Source organism: Carica papaya, chromosome 4, assembly GCF_054855325.1.
Source record: "Carica papaya isolate Zhongbai chromosome 4, ASM5485532v1, whole genome shotgun sequence".
NCBI lineage: Eukaryota > Viridiplantae > Streptophyta > Magnoliopsida > Brassicales > Caricaceae > Carica > Carica papaya.
The window spans coordinates 29762104-29783417 of record NC_142312.1 but is presented as its reverse complement, the minus strand read 5'-3'; the positions used below and the strand labels follow the sequence as shown (position 1 = coordinate 29783417).

Here is a 21314-nt window from a genome sequence, read left to right as displayed (position 1 = left end):
CAGACCTACTTAACAAATAAGGGGAAATACACACACACACACACACATATATATATATACACATGAGAGCTGCTGGTGCAAATTACATTTCTAACCTAGAAGTGAATAAGACAAAAAGAGAGTAAAAGAAATAGTATAGTAATTCTAATTTACAAGTTTTCCTTTAATAGTGAGATTTTAATAAATAAAAAAATTTATAAGTTGAAAGGTAAACAAAACTCAAACTAAAAAAGTAACTTAAATAAAAAGTTCATCATCTCTACTCATATTTTGGCAAAAGAACTGAAAAAGACAACTTACTCTTTTGCTTAACTTATGTATAAGCCAAGGAAAAAAAATAAGTTTCTACAATGGTATTTGGTTTAACTTGGTTTCTCTTAGAACAACTTTAGATTTTGACTTGTACATTTTAAAAACACTTTTATAACTAAACGGGTGAAGTAAAAATATTTCTAGCAAAAACAAATTTCTTTTTGAAAAAGTTAAAACACAAACTATAATTTGTAACTTTAAAAAATAACTTTTAACTTTTTAATAAAAATTTATACTTGAAAATAGTTAAAACGGTTTATATTTAGTAAATTTGGCTTACATGCCAATAGCTTATAGGTTACATTTTTTAATATATTAAAAAAGAAACAAGAAAACAAACTCTCTTCTTTACCTTATAAGCCATGCAACAAAACCCATTTTGTAGTTTATATTTTTATTAAAATGTCTTTGTTAGAAATTACAAACATTCTCTACTTAATTTTAAGAGTAAGTTTTCCTTTTTTTTTTAACCCATAACCCAAAGAGAGTTCAAAAGATTTGCACAACCCTCTTGGAAAAGAGAGGCAGACATAACCAAATTATTTAAGGTGAACTAGTCAAGAGCTTGTAAGTTTTATGAACTAACGGAGCCGGTAAGTTTATGAACAAATAAGTCTTATTTATAAGCTACAATAAGTCCAAAGATTTTTTTTCTTGGGAAGGAGGAGGGGGAGGAAGTGGATACAACAACCTTGTAACAAACAAAATGATGAGCTTTCTATGGCCTATTTATTTCCAGAAGAGTTGAATTAGCAAAAAAAAGAATAAGAAACGGATTCCAAGTTATTGAGTTAGAAATATATGGGATGATTGAATGAATTGATATATGTGATATACAAAACATGAGGGCATGGCCTACCTCAGCTTTTAACTTATCTATCTACATGTCCCACATTTGGTTTGCAAAAGCTACACTCGTAGGTAAGATGAAAGACGCACACAACATCCATTTTCCAGGTGCAACAAGGCGTACCTTACGCATTTCTACATCGACAGCCACCTCTGATAGGCCAATTCTTATCCGCTGCATTGAGAGGCGAAAAAAAAAAAGATATAAACATCAGTACAGCCACAGATTTTATTAAGGACAGCCAGATGCACTCCACCCGCCTCTGCAGAGACACTCAAACACAAACAATCAACATTCAGTCATGGGATCTTAGCACCAGACCTCATGAAAGTCAAACTCTGGATCTCGAGCTTTTGAAAAGCCATAGACGTGGATAACTGGGAAAGAGAATTCTCCATCTTTAGGTCTATCTCTGTATACTCCCCTGAATGCATCTGATTGTACAGGCAAACAAAGATTGATGGGGAATGTTAATACAATGTTTGTCAATATAAATTTATAATATAACCTTGGTTATAAGTCCTGACTAGATTCCCAAGGTTAAGGTCCTAAACTAGGGATCTAGAAGATTTTTCTCTAAGAATAAAAACAGAAAGAAATAAGTTGAAGGGAGATAAACACATCTTGAAATAAAAAAGAGACCTAGATGCTCTGCAGCATCATTTGGCAAATTCATAACCACTTGTGTAATAGACTGAGCTTTTTCGCTTGCAAACATAGAGCGGATAAACCTCCTCCCATCCATGTTAAACACCTACAAACAGATGTACAAATCCTTAGCACAATGCACAGAGATCCAATATCGCTAACAATGTACTTGACACACTCTCCACTTAGGCATTACAACAAATTCAATTCAGATTTACCACAACAAATAGAGAAGTATACTACCCTTAGCATGAGCAGCAACTGGTCAAAATTTTAAAAATTCAAAATTAATAAATAACAATCCAATGATTGATCTCAAGTTGATTTTTCACTCTTGCCATGCGGGAAGATACATTTTAAAAACTCCAATTGACAGAAATACTGCCACTTATTGGCACAGAGAGAAATGACGACTTTAAACTTATGCAATTTTAATTAGTCAGGTAGCAAAAAACCTCTAAACTTATAGAGAATATTTGATCATTACAACAGTAGAACTAAGAAATTCCACAAACCTTGAAGATTTCTAATACTTGCTTGATAAAGCAAGTACCATGAAATAGAACATGAGGATGATGCAGGACTAGTGTTAAACTAATTTTTCCTGTGTATAGCTTAGAAATAGAAGAAGACAAGAAAAAGAAGAACAGAGATAGGTTAAAGAAAATTGGGAATCAAACTGGAGAAATACCTCAATCTTCCTCTCAAGTTTGTTGAGTACACTGTTCCTTTCCAGATATTCCACTGCATAGGGGTTCAAATCATTAGCATATACACGTTTGACTACCTTAGCTGCAGATATAGCAATTGGACCAACCCCAGAGAAAACATCACCTGTCAATTACAAAAAGAGCAAATCAGAGAAATTAATGCATTAGCCTTTGGTATTTTGCATAACATTTTGACGAGCTTTAACAAGTTACACGACAAGAAAATATCAGCCAAACAAGATCTGCAGGGAAAAGAAATAAGTCACCTATATGACCCTTACCAAGGTTTACCGCAACCAGTACAACAGAAACAAATCTGTAAACATAGGCCTGAAAATGGTGTTAAATCCAATAGTATCTCCTATAAGTCAGAATAAAAATATCTTCTCTTGTGTGGAAGACTGCCTTACTGTGAACTTAAAAAGTTTATCTTCCAACCTAAATTTAATAGCTCTAGATGTTTATATCATGATGAGAGCGCCAGAATTCAACAGACAATTGAGGGACCCAAGTGGGAAAATCACACATTTTTTATAAGGTGCATCAAAGAAGGAAGCAAAAATCATCAGACATGTAATTATATAATTTCTAGCATGTCTGTTGTATTTTATGGTGTATGCTGTATTTTAGATGTGGACTTTATGTGGGCTAGGAAGGATATGGAAGTGGATATTTATGTAATCCTTGGTAGTAGAGTAGGAAAAAGATAGGGAGAAAGTGCAGCAGTAACTGTTCTGGAAATAACCACCAGAACAACTAATCCTCATCCTTCTAGTGTAAATCCACTTGTTGTCTCTGAAATGGATATGCATGAAAATTTTGGCAAGTGTGAGTACTTTCGTAATCAAGAAATCACAGGATTTTCTCGTAACAAGCCCTTAATAATTTACAAAGATAGGTAAAGGAAGAAAAGACAGAAAAAACTCTAAAGATTCTGCAGGTTTCGATGTAAGTTGACCCATAACGAGATCCTAGAAGTCAGGACCATAACAGCAATTCAAAACTAGAAATATGAAGCTTTATAAAAGCCCAAAAGGAGTAAGCAGCATGGTATATGCATGATATAACCCGAAGTGAGATAATTTTGCAAACATACAGACAACATCAGTGCGATTGAAGCAATTCAGAAGTCTTTGTCTTTCAGTTGCTAGCCTTGAATTCCAATACCTGTATGCAAGAGATGGATACATATGAATTATATTTTCAAGTTGATTGGTTCCTGATGGAATCAGATACAAAATCGCTGCTGACTGTTGGGTGATAAAACAGCAAAACTATGCTTTCTTCACTATGATCTAACAAGCATGCTTGGTAGTATATGTAAATGTTATCAGAAACAAAGAGAACATAGAACATGAATTTGTTCAACTATGTACATGCACTAAGACCTCTGAGTAACTAAAACTATTTTGCTAACTATAGGTAACAAAAAAAAATCAAGCTAAATGTTTATTTAGCTTGAAAAGATAAGAGAAACACACACTGTAGCTAGATCCACATGAAACCTCAGTCCATTCTCGACAACTGTAGTCACAAGGGAATGATTTCCTGCCAAAACCTCAAGTTGCATGGTTCTGTAGTCATTGTGAATGGCATCAATCTTATTGACAACTGTTTTTATCTTTGGCCTATTTTTATCAAGAACAACCTGTAAAGAAAAATAGCTTTTTCTGTTAAATAGCAGCTTATCACCCGAATTAGAAATTTTGCAACAGATTCTGGTGATAACAAATCAAATTAACTTCTGGGAATAAGTACCTTTGCTATAAGTTTCTTGTATGGTAGATGTTCATCTCTCAGGTTAAGATGTGCAATATGCCCAACCATTTCAAAGGCTGAAGGGATGATCATACCCTTTGGCAGCAAAGCCTCCAAGATCTGCGAGCAAATAAATTATCCATTGTAGTAAGAAAAAATATCGAGTATGAGAAAATGGGGAAGAAAAAAACCAAATTTTTGAGTGCTGGTACCATCTATGAACTGTTAGAGAACCAGAGAACCTTGGATAATCTCCTAGAGTATTGAAGAAATAAAATAAATAAAACCGCATTTTGACCAAGGCCATGGAAAAAAAAAAGCAAAGGAATCTACAAACCATTTGATGAAGAAAACTGAAAAACATTATTTCTCTGAAATCAAATACCTCATTCATCTGCCAATACTCATAAAACAAAGTCAGCTTGCATCTCACTAGCTCAATATTTGAGGTTGTACTTTCATTGGTCTCTTCCCTGAATACAGCCTGAAAATAGGACCAGAATATCATATGTAGGCTTCATCTGGAAAAACTAACGATAAAATTTCATTTCAACTGAACTAAACTGAACCACAAAAGCATACATAATTCATTTATACGTTTGAAATAAATCTTGAGATTTTTAAATACTTTGTATTATTAATTGAATTGCTAAATTTGAAGAGAAGCAAAAAAAAAAAAAAAGGCTTATTGTAAATAATGGAAAACACATGCCAATACTAATGGAAACAAAATGGCAACCTTCATCTAGGAGAACAATCAGCCCAATCCTTTGTTTGTGATCCATTGCAAAAATGAAGAAGGGCCTTCAAGAACATCTTTTAATATATGAATAATCGATTGGTTTATTTTCTATTAACTTAAGTTTATAGAACAGTTGACTATAGTCAATTATTCTACACGGTAATAGAAACAGGAGTCTAGTGTTTGGATATTAACTATTGTTCTGTTCTTTTAAGAAGATATTATTATCTCATTTTTATTGATTAATTTCAGCACAAGCTATCGATGATTTCTCTTTGATCTACGCTTTCAACCTATCCAAATTGCAATAATAGATCGTTCTAAGATGTAAATAAACATTTGATTCTTCGATACAAAATTGAATACGCAAATCATTTCATTAAATTAACTACTAACTTTCTAACTTCAAAAAATACCTATTCAATCCTATACTTACCCTTTAATAATAATATAAAAGCCTGCATTCAAATAGTGCATCCTCACCTACTGTAAAGATAACAGAAATCAAAATCCAATTCAACTCACAACAGCAACAGAAAAACACTGGTTTTGTTCCATTTATGGTTGCTAAATTCAAAATTTAACTCACAAGAACAGAAAATAGCTGCAAATATCCACCACCTTGATAGCCTCAGGCAGCTCCTCCAAACCCTTGTTGGCAAATCTCTCATCCAAAAGCAACAACCTTGTGGAACCCTTCCATTTTCTCCTCCCCCTAAAACCTTCCCCCAACAATCCCCTCAGTTCATCTCCTTCCTCCTCCACAACCTCTACCACTGCAAAATTATTCTTCCCTTTCCCCTTCTCCTCCTTCACCTCCTCCTCTCCTCCGCCTTTCCCTTCCTTCCTCCTCCTCCTCCTCCTCCTCGGCCTTGAAATCTTAGCCAAATTTCTAAACCTCATATATCCCCTCGAGTTAAACGTCTTCGCCAGCTTCTCCCGGTACAAAACCGGACTCAGTTTCTCCCCATCTCCCTCTGCTCTCCCGTATATTCGCCGGTTCAACGAATCAACATTGTCCACCACTTCACTTTTGCGGCCCAGGAAATTAATTATATCATCGTCAATTTCATCGCCAGGAACTCTGGCTATATTCCGAATTCTCGGCCAATTGAGTAGATGCCCGCGAAGGCGGCTCTCAAGGGCGAAACAGTCTTTTGCCGGTACACGAAGGGCGTCTACATCGAAGATTCTAGTGAATTGCTCCTCCGCAAGAACGTCTTCCTCGTCCTCCTCTTCACCTTCCCGTTCCTCTTCTTGTTGCTGGATTCGTTGGAAATCGGCCATGGCGATCTGTTGGGAATGGTTTTGTGAGCCACCATGAAATGGGACTTTGCCTTTGTGGAGAGAAGGGCCGTAAGGGATGCAATTGGCGGCGTTGTTTGCGGAGGAGAGAAATAGAATGGCAGATTTTGGTAGCGAAGAGGGTTTGAGGAAGAAGCGAATTGGAGAGGAGAATATAGAGAAAGGAAGGTAGGAGGGTCGTAAGCAGGATCTGGTTACCATTGAAATTGCAGGCGGTGGAGAGTTGGTAAATGGATGAAGGGGTTCAAGAGGGTTTTACGGCCCATTATTTTTATTACCAAAATTCGGTTCCCGCTTTATTTTAATTTTCCAAACAAAATTTATTTTTTATCTCAATTTTATTTTATTTAATTATAATATAAATTAAATATGTAATAGTATTTTGTATTTAATTATTACATAACATTAATAATAATAATTTAAGAAATACACATCATCATTTGAATGGTTATTTCAATTCTAATTTGAATTTAAAATTATATATAACAATTTATTTTCGTTGGTTCAGAAAATAAATTAACAAAGAATTGAAAATATATATATTTTGTATGTAATAGAGATAATAGAAAAATGAAACTGTAATTCCACCAAATAACAAATTATTTTATTACAACAAAATACATTAAAAAAATTGAATAACACAAAAATTGAAACTCACTATTCAACAAGAACAAATTTTTACTATCAAATTATGAATTTCGTTTCTATATTCATAGTTTGAATGTGAAATATTTACAAACTTATAAATTGTAGGAAAATGTATACAGACTTATTACTCTCCGCTCTGTAAAATTCCTTTTTCAATGGGCATCAGAAGCCCGTGAATGACAGAAATGCATGGGGTTAGAAAGCCTGAGAAACTTCGAAAACTCAGACCAAAGCAAAGAAGATGATGATAAATGATCATCCCTGTCAAATTTTTCTCTATTTTTAACCTTACCATTTTCAATTTTTACTATTCAATGGAAACTGTTATCAATCTCAATCAACATACCCGCCATCGTATACTTCAGGAAGAAAAAAAAAAAACATGGTGAAAAACAGAGCACCCGAAAGACCCTAAACCATCTTACGAAATCCTTGACACTACAACAATGGCTTCTTCGTGATCATTGATTTCCTTCAACATTTTTATTATTTTTAGCTACCTATTTCAATGGATTGAAATTATTGCAGATTGGGAGAATTGCGGTTTCTTCTGAAGTTATCGTTGTTTCTTCTTCTGCTCCTCCACGCCCATCAGAGGCGGAGGCGGAGGCGACAATCCAGCCGGATTTCCTTTCGACTCAGTTCCACTGCATTTACTCAACTGCGGCACCAAAAAAAGCAACGTTGAAGTGCACAGAATGGCAAATACTTTTCCCCAGAGGATAAGAACCAGGAGGCTGACGAGAACCAGACAGAAGCGATTACTGTGATCAAATTCCCCGCTAGTTCTCTTCTTCTGCGATGTTTCTTGCCTCTGCAGAGCCCTGTTTTGGTCCGGTAATCTCGAGGTTGATGAAAATGAAGACGACCCAGACGAGGATGAGGTGTTTGCAGAAGAATCTTCTAACGATGAAGAAACTTCAGTGTTGGTTATTCTACTTTCGTTGCCGGAAAATCCGTCCCGCGTTGAGTTTTCGCTCGAGGGGTTTTCGGATTTTGACTTTTGCCGCTTGTCCTTTTGCCCAACTTTTCTTCTGATCTTCTTCGCCTGTTAACAACATCAGTGAGGAATCAGAACCGAACGTCAGAAATTTGACACAGAGAATTAGAAAGTGAAAGAGAAAAAAGAAAAGTTGACGAAGATCGCAACAGAATGGGTTGAAAGTTGAAATACGATTATCGAGAACAAAAAAAAAAAAGGTACGGCCGAGAGGCTTCTTGAATTGGTCAACGGAAAAATAGAGAAGATAGAACCAGAAAAAAAGAAGGATCCCAAACAAAACTGCCCACGATTTTTTTAAAGAAAAAAGAGTTTCCTGAAAGATTAAAATTGAAATTCAAAGGATCAGAAATGGAAATGGAGAATCAAGAACATTGGAGTACGACGATGAACGTGACGCCTCTGTTACAAAGCAAACAGAGAGAAATAGAACAAGAGCGGCATTAGTGCATGTTGTCATTTTCAGACAAAAATAATGGAAAGAAAGACGAAAATATATATAGATAAATATATGTATGTATATCATGATTCTAACCAGCGAAGTCTCAAAAAAAACTGCTCTGAAAACCCGCGAAAATCTCCGGTGACCACTTTTCTTTTTCCTGCGAACCTCACCGCCTTTCTCATCAGATAAACTCAAACTAGATGGGATCCTCCGACACACCGCACCTTCCTTGCGTCCCGACGGGACAACGTACGAGAACACCGGTTCGTCACCCTTCAAACACCGGTCCGGTCCAACCGCATCGTTTTCATCCATATCTTCCGATCTAAAACACAAGAAAAATCTTCTCCCACTGAAAGAACCACTACTCCGACTCCTCTTCAACCCGTTGCCGTCAACGTCTTTCGTTACCGTTGCTAACGCTGTCGTCAATGCGGGATCGACGACGAAATGCGGGGCTTTTGTAGCCATCGCCGGCCTATTTCCTTTCCCTTTTTTGTCCGGCTGGGAGCTTCTGCGAAGATATAGGGAGTGTTTGGGACCGGAGAAAATTGTGGGAGCATCAGAGGAAGTGAAATAAGAAAATTTGTGGGCTTGTTGTGTCCTTTCGCTTCCTCTTCTTTTTTCCTACTTTCTTGTGTTGAGTATTTATGGAGGGTGGTTTCGTCTTCACGACGATCCCGCTACTTTGTATACTCCGTTCAAAAAATTAACAGGATTAAACACAACTGGAAAGTGGATTTATTAATTAAATTAAATCCTAATTAAAGGATTTAAATGTAATTAACAGCATAGTGCGTATTTAGGATTAGTTTATTTTCCTCGTGTTTTTACTGCTGTCAAAACTATTTTTACTGGTTTTTATTACATAAATAATTTATTTACCGAACAGTTAATTATATAACTCCCTGTTTTTACCCTCTTCATCCTCTAAAATATGTTACAATATCTTTTCCAAAAACTCGGTGGATATTGCTATTTTAGGAAGCTTATAATACTAATTCTTACATTATCACTTTTTTAAAACGTGTTATTTTTTAAATATTAACCCTGAATTATTTTTTAAAAATAGATCATTAATAAAATAAATAATATTTTATTGATTTTTAACCATGTTTCGTGTTACTAATTACGTAATTTTTTATTTTACGTATATTTAATATATTTTTAATAAAATTAATAATATATATATAAGGCAAAAGTACAATAATTTGCTATATATAATTTTGTTTATCTTTAAATGCCAAGTAGTTTATGTAAAATATAAAAAAAAAAATTTAAGAGTAAAATATATTTTTAAAAATAATATTTAAAAAACTCTACAATAAAATATACATATTTATAAATTATTTTAGTTCTTATAATTCAATTTTTAACGTAAAAATTTATTTATTCAAATTAATTAATGAACTTGAATAGATAAACTACGAATATTGCTTCAAACAATAAAAATTTATTTCTCTCTAAAAAATAAAACTTTTAAAAAATGAAATGCATAGATTGCATATGATATTCGTGAATCATTTAACATAATATAAATATCTTATTGTTAAAGTAAAGGATATATATGAGATTAGTCTATGTAGCTTTTTTTTGACAAATATTATGCGCACCAAATGCACTATTTTGTCTCATTATTAATATTATTATTATTTTATAGTCTCACATAAATTATAATGTACATGAATATAATAATTATAAGAAAAGTGAGCAAAACTTTCTAGAGTAAAGGGAAAAATAAATCATTGATCTAATTCTATCAACAAAATTAGCATAAATTAACTCTCTCTCTCTCTCTCTCTCTCTCTCCCTCTTTTTTTAAAAAGTTTATATTGAGAAAATTTGTTTAATTTGTTAAAAATTAATTATTTCTAACATAATTATTTAAAATATTAATACTATTTAAAATAATATTTCTTTGTGAAAAAGTTTAATAAGATTAAAAATATAAAAAGTGATTACATCTACGGGGATTAGACCCTAGTGACCGAAAAAACTAGCCCATTTAGTTAGCTTATCAACTCGTTGGTCTTTAGCCCATGAGATCAATCCATGTTATATGCTATAAATTGAGCTCTCAAAACTTTAGTATCCAGCACCATCTTCTTAATATGTTAGTATGGAGAATTCAAGTGAAAGATTGAACAACAAATTAAGAGTCATATCTTATTTGGATTAACTGCAGCCTATTGAACCTCGTCATTCAATGATAAAAAATAATAGTTTTCTTATTCGTTATTAGAAGATACAAGGTAAATTTCATTTTACTCTATGCATAATACTTCCCTCGAAGCCAGGAATCCTCCTATAAATTAATTTTGACCCCCTGTCCACACTCTATCTAATAAATTCTTCAAATTTATGTAAACTCGTGCTAATTTTCCTTTGTATCCCCTTCTCATGCAGTCTTTTCGCAACTTTAGAAAATGAACCCCTATCTCTAGCACAAAACTTTGACTCAATCACTCTCCACCAAATAGTATAACTTTATTTCATGAACCTCTATAACTATTTCCTTTGTATGGGCATATTCATATCTATAGAAGATGTTAACACCAAGCTATCATGGGATATTGGTTTTTTTACCTCATCCTAATTTACAAAATGATATTGTAACTTGTCTCCGAATCACCTTATATGAACCTTCACTGAATCGACTATAGCTTCTTAACCACTTTTATTAGGATTGCCATAAATCCTTGTCCTCATGTCCTCCGATTCACTTGTTGCCTCCCATTACTAATGACCCTCTAGGCTCATACCTTACCTTTTAACAAACTAGTTATTGCAACAAAATCCTAATAATTCATAAGATATTGCCTATAACTTTCATGCAAATAAACACTAAAACTAAGTATGATTACAAGATTTTGCCTCCCTTTTGCATAGATAACAACCTTTTACTATCATCTTCTCTTTTTTCATCAAATTGTTAATGGCCAAAAATTATTTGTCCTCCCTACCTACATTCCACATAGTACATTCTTGAAATTTATGTCAACACATGTTAATTTTCCTCCATATCCATTTTCTCCATGGTCTTATTGTACCTCTAAAAAACTAGGTCCTATCGACAGTACCGAATTCTGCCTCAATCACTCTCCAACAAAAAGTATCATTCCCTTTAGAAACCTCTATAGTTGTTCCCCTTGTATTGCCATATTTATGTAAACAAAATATGTCAATCCCATGCCAACGTGATACATCAGTTTTTTTGACCTCATCCGAATTCACCAAATGATGCTTCCTCATAACCTTCGAATCACTCTAAATGAACCTATATAAATCGATTCTAGTTTATTGGCCATTTTTACTGAGATTATCATAAGAGACATATAATGAATGGATAAGTTATTCAATGTACTTTTAATAAGCTATTTAATGTACTTTTAATAAGTGTCAATCTCTCTCATTTTGATAAAAAAGTGCCCACTAGTCTTATTTTAAACCTCCCACCACAGGATCTTACATCCTTACATCTTTATAGTTAACCTCCAAAAGTAATCCTGGATACTTAATCGGTAATTTTATCACTTTAAATGCCAACACTCTTCAAATCTTACGTCAAATCTCCCATCTCCAGTCTCACTAACTTAAACTCAGTTAAGTTGATATTAAGACTCATAATCGTCTATAAACTCAACAAAACTCGTAGAAGATTAAACATTGTCCTATCTTTTAGTTCATATAAATCTAAAGCATTCACAAATTCTTTCAGTATCAAAGTAGTAATCTATAATTAACACAACATGCATTCTTTAAAAAAATTTGTGCAGTTCAAATAACAGCAGAAACTAAAAGCAAAATAAAAAGTTGTGAAAGAAAAAACTAGACAACACCTTAGGACATGATATCAAACACCACAAAATAACATGCACAATAAATAAAAATCTATGTACTTATAGCCAACAGAGTCAGTTTCTTCAAAGACCTGTCTTCATGAATTAGCTTTATTGTTTGCTTTATATGCAAGTAAATTGGATTGCCAGTCTTCTCATAATTTCAAGTCACGTAATACTTTATAAAAGCAAGAAATGTACTATGTCTACATACGACCTACATTTAAATGGCTGACAATCATCAAAACACTAATAACAAAACATGTTTTTTTTTTCTTTACTGTTGATTTTATGTTTTTTTATGCGATCTTAAATATATCTTTTATCTTATTGCTATCTTACATTAAAAAAAAAAACAATTATGTGACGAACATCACCTTCCATATTTTATGAAATGAAACTTGAGTTCTGCTACTTCATTCTTAACCAAGTGATTAAAGTATAACTTGACTGTGAAGAAACTATTGCTCTTAAGGTTTTATAATGGTGTACCATTATTCCTTCAGATTGATGAATGAAAGTATATGTAATAAAGATTCACATTCATTAACTTCCAAATCATTGAGATTCCTCACTACATTCACAATCTACTCCATATTCATTCAATTATATCTGCACGATTGACAAATTATGATGTCAATATACCGTGATATAACATAAATTTAAGGGAATTGGTTTATAAGTACTTCCTTTTTAAGTCAAAAGTCTTGCAAAAAATTATTTGTCTCGCCAGCCTATATTCCACATAATGCATTCATGAAATTTATGTCAATGTATGTTAATTTTCCTCCGTATCCCTTTTCTGATTGATTTTGTTGTACCTCCAAAAAGCTAGCCCCTATCACCAGTATCGAGTTTTGCCTAAATCACTCTACACCTAGAAGTATCATTCTCTTTGCAAACCCTCCACAATCATTTCCCTTGCATGCCATATTTATATCACAAAAGATCTCAATTCCAAGCCACCATGATATATCAATTATTTTGATCTCATCCCAATTCATCAAATGGTACTTCCTCCTACCATCCGAATCACCCTAAATGAACCCACCTTAACTGATTTCAGTTTCTTGGCCACTTTTACTGAGATTGTCAGAAGTAACATACAATGAATGGATAGATTATTTAATATACTTTTAATAAGTGTCAATCTCTCTCATTTTAATAAAAGGTTTATCTTTTAACTCGTCAACCTTATTTCAAACATCTCCTCTACTGGATCTCACGTCCTTATATCTTTGTAATTAACCTCCAAAGGTAATCCCAAATACTTAATCGGTAATTTCATCACTTTAAATCTCAACACTCTTTCCAATTTTATGTTATATCTCTCATCTCTAGTCTCACCAGCTTAAACTCAGTTAAATTGATATTAAGACCTATGATTGTTTGGAAACTCAACAAAATGCATATGAGATTGAACATTTTCCTCTTTTCTAGTTCACATAACACTAAATGTTGCTCGCAAAAAATAGATACATTACTTTCTCTGTGCGATCATTCTCGCCCACTTTCAATCTTTTAAATAACTCTATCTCGCTTGTTTTAATAATACTTTATTCAACATCTTGCATCAAAACAATGAAAAGTATAAGAGATAATAGATCACCGTGTCCACGACCTCTGAAAAAAAAAAAACAAACTCCCATTAACCATAACTGCAAAGGATGTTGTAATCTTCCTTAATATATAATAGACAAAATTCCAATAATAAAACTTAAAGTCATGTTCTCAAAGCTACACATTATAGTTTTTAACTTGAAATATACTACAAATATATTTTGACTTCAACTCTTACAAAAAATATTTTATATTTTACTCGTTTACATTTTACTTGTTTAGTTATAAAAGTGACTTTAAAAACACAAAAGTTGTGCTAAACAAAGACCCCTATCTTCTCTCTTTTTATATAGTATTTATAATTTAATAATAGTATATTTATCAAAGTCGAACAAATAATCCTAATTACTTAATTAGTTCATCATTATCTCCCAATTGGTTTAAGTTGAAATAATAAATGTTATACAATGTTAATCTAGCTTCAGTTATTGTTGTTAAAACGTGTATTATCATTTCAATCTTTATCTCTTTGTTAATCGTCAACGCCCAAATAATGCAAACTAGACATACATTCTCCAAATTTGTCATGATATACCAGAATGACTATAGGTAGGCATATCGACATGTTGGTTGTTAACCTACCCCAACTCGTTTGTGATAAGACATGTAAAAACTCATAATCAATAGTGGGCGTAAGACAAAGGTGGTAAAAACGCATAAGTATTAAGTATTCATACATTTTATTATATACTCACTCACTTGGCCCCACACCGTGGACATTACCTCAGTCAGACGGGCTGAGAAGTCCCATACCGAAAGAATTTTGGGAGATATAGTTTACCCTCATACCGGACGGGGTATCGAAGCGGTGGTATTTTTGACGTCTATTACCGGACAGGGTATAAGAACGACCGGTTCATCCTTATATCGAACAGAGTATTGAGACGGTGTATTTTCAATGCTCATTGTCGGACATGGTATGAGAACGGTCGATTCACCCTCATACCGGACGGAGTATCGATGCGATGGTATTTTCAGCATCTATTACCGGACGGGGTATGAGGACGGTCAGGTTAATTGACAATCTGGATATTGGGTTCACAAGTTGGGGGATATCTCTATGTACCCCTGGGGGTTCTAGTAAGTAGGTAAAAAGAAAAGGATTGCTGATCTTATGCATGAAATTAAAATGTCATTTAGTTAATTGTCTTCATAGGTTGTTTTTTGGAAAATTCATAACGGTAAGTATCAAATAAACATTTTAAAGTTAAAAGTATTTAATTAAAGTAAGAGTTTCATTAGTTATTTTTCTGATTTTACCAATGTTCAATTTTTCTTATCAGTGAGTAGTGTGATATTCTTGTCTTATTGGGTTAGTGTATATGATATTTTTATTAATCATTTTAGATAAAGAGTACCGGGATTAGACTCGATTAGCAAGAAAGCTACAAGTAGTTTACCTCCCCGATCCCTTCGAGAGCTAGTGGAGATTAACCCTATGACATTTATATATTTGTTTTAAATCATTTATTTGCTTTTTTTTTTTACATGTCATTGTAGTAGGGACATTCTCGTAACCTTATTGAACATTATAATTTATTGTGTAAAGAATGTAAACCCTATGATATTATTCTTTTCTGCATTTAAATTATAAATTTATTTTCTTTAAGGTTCCAAACTTTTACAAAATGTGATTAATCTCTGCTAAAAACTGAAAAAACGGAAAGACAATCTCTTAACTAGTTGCTTACTGTTTAGGATACAGATTTTGGTCGTCCTGATCTAAAATGGTTAATAATAAATGGTGAACTACACTAGCTCAGTAAGAATATAAACATCTTACCACATATACAGAAAATCAAAAGATTGTAGAAAACATAAAATAACTAATGTATATCTTTTTTAATAAAATTTGAATGCTAGTGCATTCATTATTCATTTAACTAAAAACATTAATATCTTATTAACTCACCTGTAAATTCTTAAATGTCATTTATTATGGTAAAAATCAGAACAATAAACTACAATGCGCATTCTAAAAGATATATAACAATTAACCTTACGATATTTCTAAAACCAGATTCCTACCATACTCATATTTATTATTTCACCTTACTTACCAGTATCATTAGGGTCCATAGGGATCCCCACTATGCGTGGACACGAACATTCATTCTATTAATGAAACGATCGTCCCAATACTTCGTATGATAATGGGCGCCAAAACACACAATCGCTTTAATACCTCATATGGTATGAACATAATTAAAACGATTCCCAACCGCTTCTAGTAAAGGACTTCTCAGCCCCGTACGACTGAGAGTAACGTCCATGGTAGGATTCACCCTATGCACCAAGTTCATACACTCTTTCCCAAGACATCTCGTAAGCCCATTTCATTCAACACCATTAATTCATGCATATCTTTTCTTTTATTTACTATTTATCTTTAAGAGACACGTATATCTGTATCCCAATAATACATGAGTAATGAATTCATATTATAGGGTACATACATAAAATAAGCATACATTATACCGACATAAACGTATTATACACACAATAGAGTGACATAACAATATATATAGAGAGACCTTACCATGTTCGCCATAGAATTTAAAACAAATATATTAAAGTAAGTAGTATGGTGAATAAAATAGTATAATAAACAACTGAATAAATAATTACTGCAATTAAAACTCAAATAGGCACAAACTGACCGGTTACTTGCTTCATTGGTAGCCTGTATTTTAATCAATTAGAGGACCACATATTAACTAAATTTTTCATTTATTATCATTTTATTTTTAATTTTACCGTAACAAGAAAAAAAGTGAGAGATTCTTACACTTGGTCAGTTTTCATAACATCACCTTTTTTATTATGCTTCCCGACGGTTCTCGATTCTTGAATTTCTTGGATTTTCCTGCTAAGATTGAAACGTACGTCAAAATAGCGTGAAAATATGCAAGAAACAGTCAAAAAGACAAAAAATCTTACCGAAGGGTCGTGCTCTGTCACCGGGTCCTCCTTATCCGGCGGCTGTTCATCTCAGTCAGGTCGTTTTCAGCCGGTTCTCAATAAAAACCTGTTTAATTTATGATTATGAGGTGTCTATCGGCGAAAAAAGGAAAAAAATCGAAGCTTATCGGTGGTTTCAGCTTTCTGGTGCGGTGGCTCAGCCGGGTTTTGCCATCCCAACCTCACGGTTTACGATTTTTTTGGTCATCCTGCATTAGAAACATGTTAGATGACTAAAGGGCGAGGAAAATAGAATGAACGAAAAGAGGATACGGCTTACTAGAGCGTTTTTCGATCTCTGGTGCGGTGACTTAGCCGAGCTCCACCGTTCCTCCATCGTGGTTTGTGGCTTTTCTCAGTTATCTTGTATTGAAAACACGTTAGACGACTAAGGGCAGAAAAATGGAGAAAATTGAAAGAAAAATTGCAAACACTGGTGCGTTTTGGGTCTTCGGTGCGGCGACACTGGTGACTGGGTTTCTCCTCCAACCACCTTTATTCTTCTTTTTTGGCGAGTGGGTGTCGGCTAAGGTTAGAGTTTCGGTTTGGAAGAGATGTTTAAATACCCCCTCCCCTTGATTTAGGCCGTTTATCCAAGCTCGCGTGGATCAACCTCAGTCGTTGGATTGCGCTTATTAGGAAAATAAATCTGAACCATTTGATAAAAAATGTGTGGGTCGTTCGATAAAAAATTCAAACTGTTCGTGTACGTGAGAGTGAACACGAGCCGTTGGATCGCCTAGGCACGTAAATCGCCCGCATGACTCCTATATGGCTCCCGCGTAGAGCTCGTGTTAGTGTGTCTTCCATGCAGCGCATTCTGACTCGTCATGCTGCTAATGTAGCCGTCCTACGTTAGGGTTTCGCAAGAAAACGTGTAAACCCGGCCAAAATTGGCTAAAATTGACTAAAACCGATCAGGCTGAAGTGAACCACCACCGTGGGCAATGGAGTTAGTGCCGTGCCAGAACCCTAAAATTGGCCGAAAAGAGTTTTGGGCATTCGAAAGCTAGTGGAGGTTAACCCTATGACATTTATCTATTTGTTTTAAATCATTTATTTGCTCTTTTTTACGTGCCACTGTAGTAGAGACATTCTCGTAATCCTATTGGACATTATAATTTACTGTGTAAGAAATGTAAACTCTAACATATTATTCTTTTCCGCATTTAAATTATAAATTTATTTTCTTTAAGGTTCTGAGCCTTTACAAAATATAATCAATCTCCGTTTAAAACTAAAAAAACAGAGAGACAATCTCCTAACTAGTTTTCTTATTGTTTATAATCTAAGTCTTGATCTGAAATGGTTAATAATAAGTGATGAGTTACACTAACTCAGTAAGAATATCAACGTTTTACCACATATACAGAAAATCAAAAGGTTGTAGAAAATATAAAACAACCAATGTATCTCTTTTTAAATAAAATTCGAATGCTAGTACATTTATTATTAGTTTAACTAAAAACATTAATATCTTTTCATCTCACCTATAAATTCTTAAATGTCATTTATTACAGTAAGAATCAAAACAACAAACTACAATGCGCATTCTAAAAGATAGATAACAATTAACCTTACGTTATTTCCAAAACTGGATTCCTACCATACTCATATTTATTATTTTAACTTACCTACCAGTATTATTAGGGGTCCATAGGGATCCCCACTACACGTGGACACGAACATTCATTCTATTAATGAAATAGTTGTCCCCATATCTCGTCTGGTAATGGACGCTAAAACACATAACCGTCTCAATACCCCATCTGGTATGAGTGTAATTTAAACGATTTCTAACCCCTTTCATTATGGGACTTCTCAGCCCTATATGACTGAGAGTAACGTCCACGGTAGGATTCACCCTATACATCAAGTTCATACACTTTTTTTTAAGACATCCGGTAAGTCCATATCATTCAACACCATTAATTCATGCATATTTTTTCTTTTATTTACTATTTAGCCTTAAGAAACACGTATATCTGTATCTCAATAACACATGAATAATGAATTCATATTCTAGGGTATGTACATAAAATAAGCATGCATTATACCAACAGAAACGTATTATACGCATAATAGAATGACAGAACAATATATATAGAGAGACCTTACCACGTTTGCCGTAGAATTTAAAACAAATATATTGAAGTAAGTAGTATAGTGAATAGAATAGCATAATAAACAACTGAATAAATAATTACTGCAATTAAAACTCAAATAGGCACAAACTAATCGGTTACTTACTCCATTGGCAACCTGTATTTTAAGCAATTAGACGACTACATATTAACTAAAATTTTCATTTATTATCAATTTAGTTTTAATTTTACTGTAACAGGAAAAAATGGTGAGAGATTCTTACATTGGGTCGGTGTCCATAACACCACCTTTTTTACTATGCTTTTCGACAGTTTTCGATTATTGGATTTCTTAAGCTTTTCTGCTAAGATCGAAATGTACATCAAAATAGCGTGAAAATATGCGAGAAACGGCCAAAAAAATAAAAAATCTTACCGGGGGGTCGTGCTCTGTCGCTGGGTCTTCCTTCTCTGGTGGCTCCTCCTATCGATCAGGTCGTTTTCGGCAAATTCTCGGTAAAAACCTATTTAATTTATGATTAGAGGTGTTTATTGGCGGAAAAGGAAAAAAAAATCGAAGCTTATCGGTGGTTTCAGCTTTTTGGTGCGATGGCTCAGCCGGGTTCTACTATCACTCCCTCGCGGTTTACGGCTTTTTTGGTCATCCTGCATCGGAAACAGGTTGGATGACTAAAGGGTGGGAAAATAGAATGAACGGGAAGAGGATACGGTTTACTAGAGCATTTTTTAATTTCTGGTGCGGCGACTTGGCCGAGCTCCATCGTTCTTCCCTCGCATTTTGAGGCTTTTCTCGGTTATCTTGTATTGAAAACACATTAGACAGCTAAGGGCAAAAAAATGGAGAAAATGGGAAGAAAAATTGCACTCACCGGTGCGTTTTGGGTCTCCGGTGCGGCGATGGCTAGGTTTCTCCTCCAGCCACCCTTCTTCTTCTTTTCCGGTGAGTGGGTGTCGGCTAAGGTTAGGGTTTCGGTCTGGAAAAGATGCTTAAATACCCCTCTCCCCTCGATTTATCTAGGCTCGCATGGCTCAACCTCAGTCGTTTGATTGCACTTATTAGAAAAATAGATCTAGGTCATTTGATAAAAAATTCAAACCGTTCGTGCACGTGAGAGTGAACACGAGCCGTTGGATCGCCTAGACACACAAATCGCCCGCGTGTCTCCTATGTGGCTCTTGCATAGAGCTTGTGCTCCATGTAGCACGTTCTGACTCGTCATGCTGCTAACGTGATTGTCCTACGATGCCCACATTTCTCATCTTTACGTTTTGAACCCTATTTTCAAATTTCTATTTTAGATACATCTCTATTTTATTTACAGTTTTATCATATTTTTTAAAATTATTTTCAATTTCATTCAAAATTTATATTTCTAAAAAAAATTAAAATTACACTTTTATTATTATAAAAAAAATTAAATTACATCATTACGACCCTAAATTTCAAGCTCAAGAAGTTACAATAAGTCAATTAACAAAGCTTAAAGAATATATTAATCAAAGAGAGGTTATATTAATGAAAATTAAAAATTTAAGATATATATGAATACAAAAGATAAATTTTTGGATCGAAATTAAATATTGTAAGGGATTATTGGCCAATTTTGGAATAATAAAAAGTTTAGAGATAATAAAAATAAGAAATAGGAAAAAAAAAAAAGAAATTCAGAGATACTAAAGAATACAAAGTAAAAAGATAAAAAAAATACTACATAATTTAGATGATATTAAAAATCTAATATATGAAACTAATATAAAAATTAAAAATTATAATGGCAAAAAGATAAATAGTTAAACAGAGTATGATAAAATATTATACTATAGTAATCTTGATTTTTAATATTTTATACTAATTTTTACGTTATTTATTATTTGATATATTTATAATTTTATTTTATTATATTAAAATTAAATAGTTATCGTGACATCAAAAATTAATTTTTATAAAAAAATAAATTTAAATTGGAACACATTAAAAAAATAAAATAAGAATTATTTATTGTTTCGCATTTTTTTAATATTAATTCTTATTTAAGATTAATTTTTAAATTTCAATCCTATTATTCAAAAACTTAAAATATTTCTTCACACTGCCTATAGTTATGGATAAAAAAAATAAATAAATTAACTTTTTAGATTTTCAAATAAAATATTAAAATATAATAAATGATTAAATTACGAGGTCAGATTATTGTATTAAATTATATTTATTAATTTAAATTTAGTCTCATAATAAATTGCATTATTCTTTTGTTTAATAAAATATTTTTAAAAAATAAAATTTACAACCTTATAATTACGGGATTTTATTAAAAAGAAAAACATATTAATTTAAATTAAAAATCTACACCGTATGAGTATCGACGAGTAA

At 33.2% G+C, this 21314-nt stretch overlaps 2 protein-coding genes across 2 annotated transcripts; both read right to left on the bottom strand.

The window, feature by feature from the left end:
• Window positions 1-1004: 1004 nt before the first annotated feature.
• LOC110820831 (Met-10+ like family protein) lies at window positions 1005-6582 on the bottom strand. Its single transcript, XM_088218864.1, has 9 exons — window positions 5642-6582; window positions 4664-4762; window positions 4279-4398; window positions 4002-4168; window positions 3617-3687; window positions 2502-2644; window positions 1805-1916; window positions 1484-1596; window positions 1005-1336 (listed from the first exon to the last, which is right to left on the bottom strand). Exons 1-9 carry the CDS (start codon window positions 6524-6526, stop codon window positions 1193-1195), a joined length of 1854 nt encoding a protein of 617 aa, XP_088074990.1. The 5' UTR covers window positions 6527-6582; the 3' UTR covers window positions 1005-1192.
• Window positions 6583-7342: 760 nt separating this feature from the next.
• LOC110820812 (uncharacterized) lies at window positions 7343-9072 on the bottom strand. Its single transcript, XM_022050408.2, has 2 exons — window positions 8509-9072; window positions 7343-8021 (listed from the first exon to the last, which is right to left on the bottom strand). The coding sequence occupies exons 1-2, from the start codon at window positions 8887-8889 to the stop codon at window positions 7530-7532; spliced, it is 873 nt and encodes a 290-aa protein (XP_021906100.1). The 5' UTR covers window positions 8890-9072; the 3' UTR covers window positions 7343-7529.
• Between the last annotated feature and the right edge of the window lie 12242 nt (window positions 9073-21314).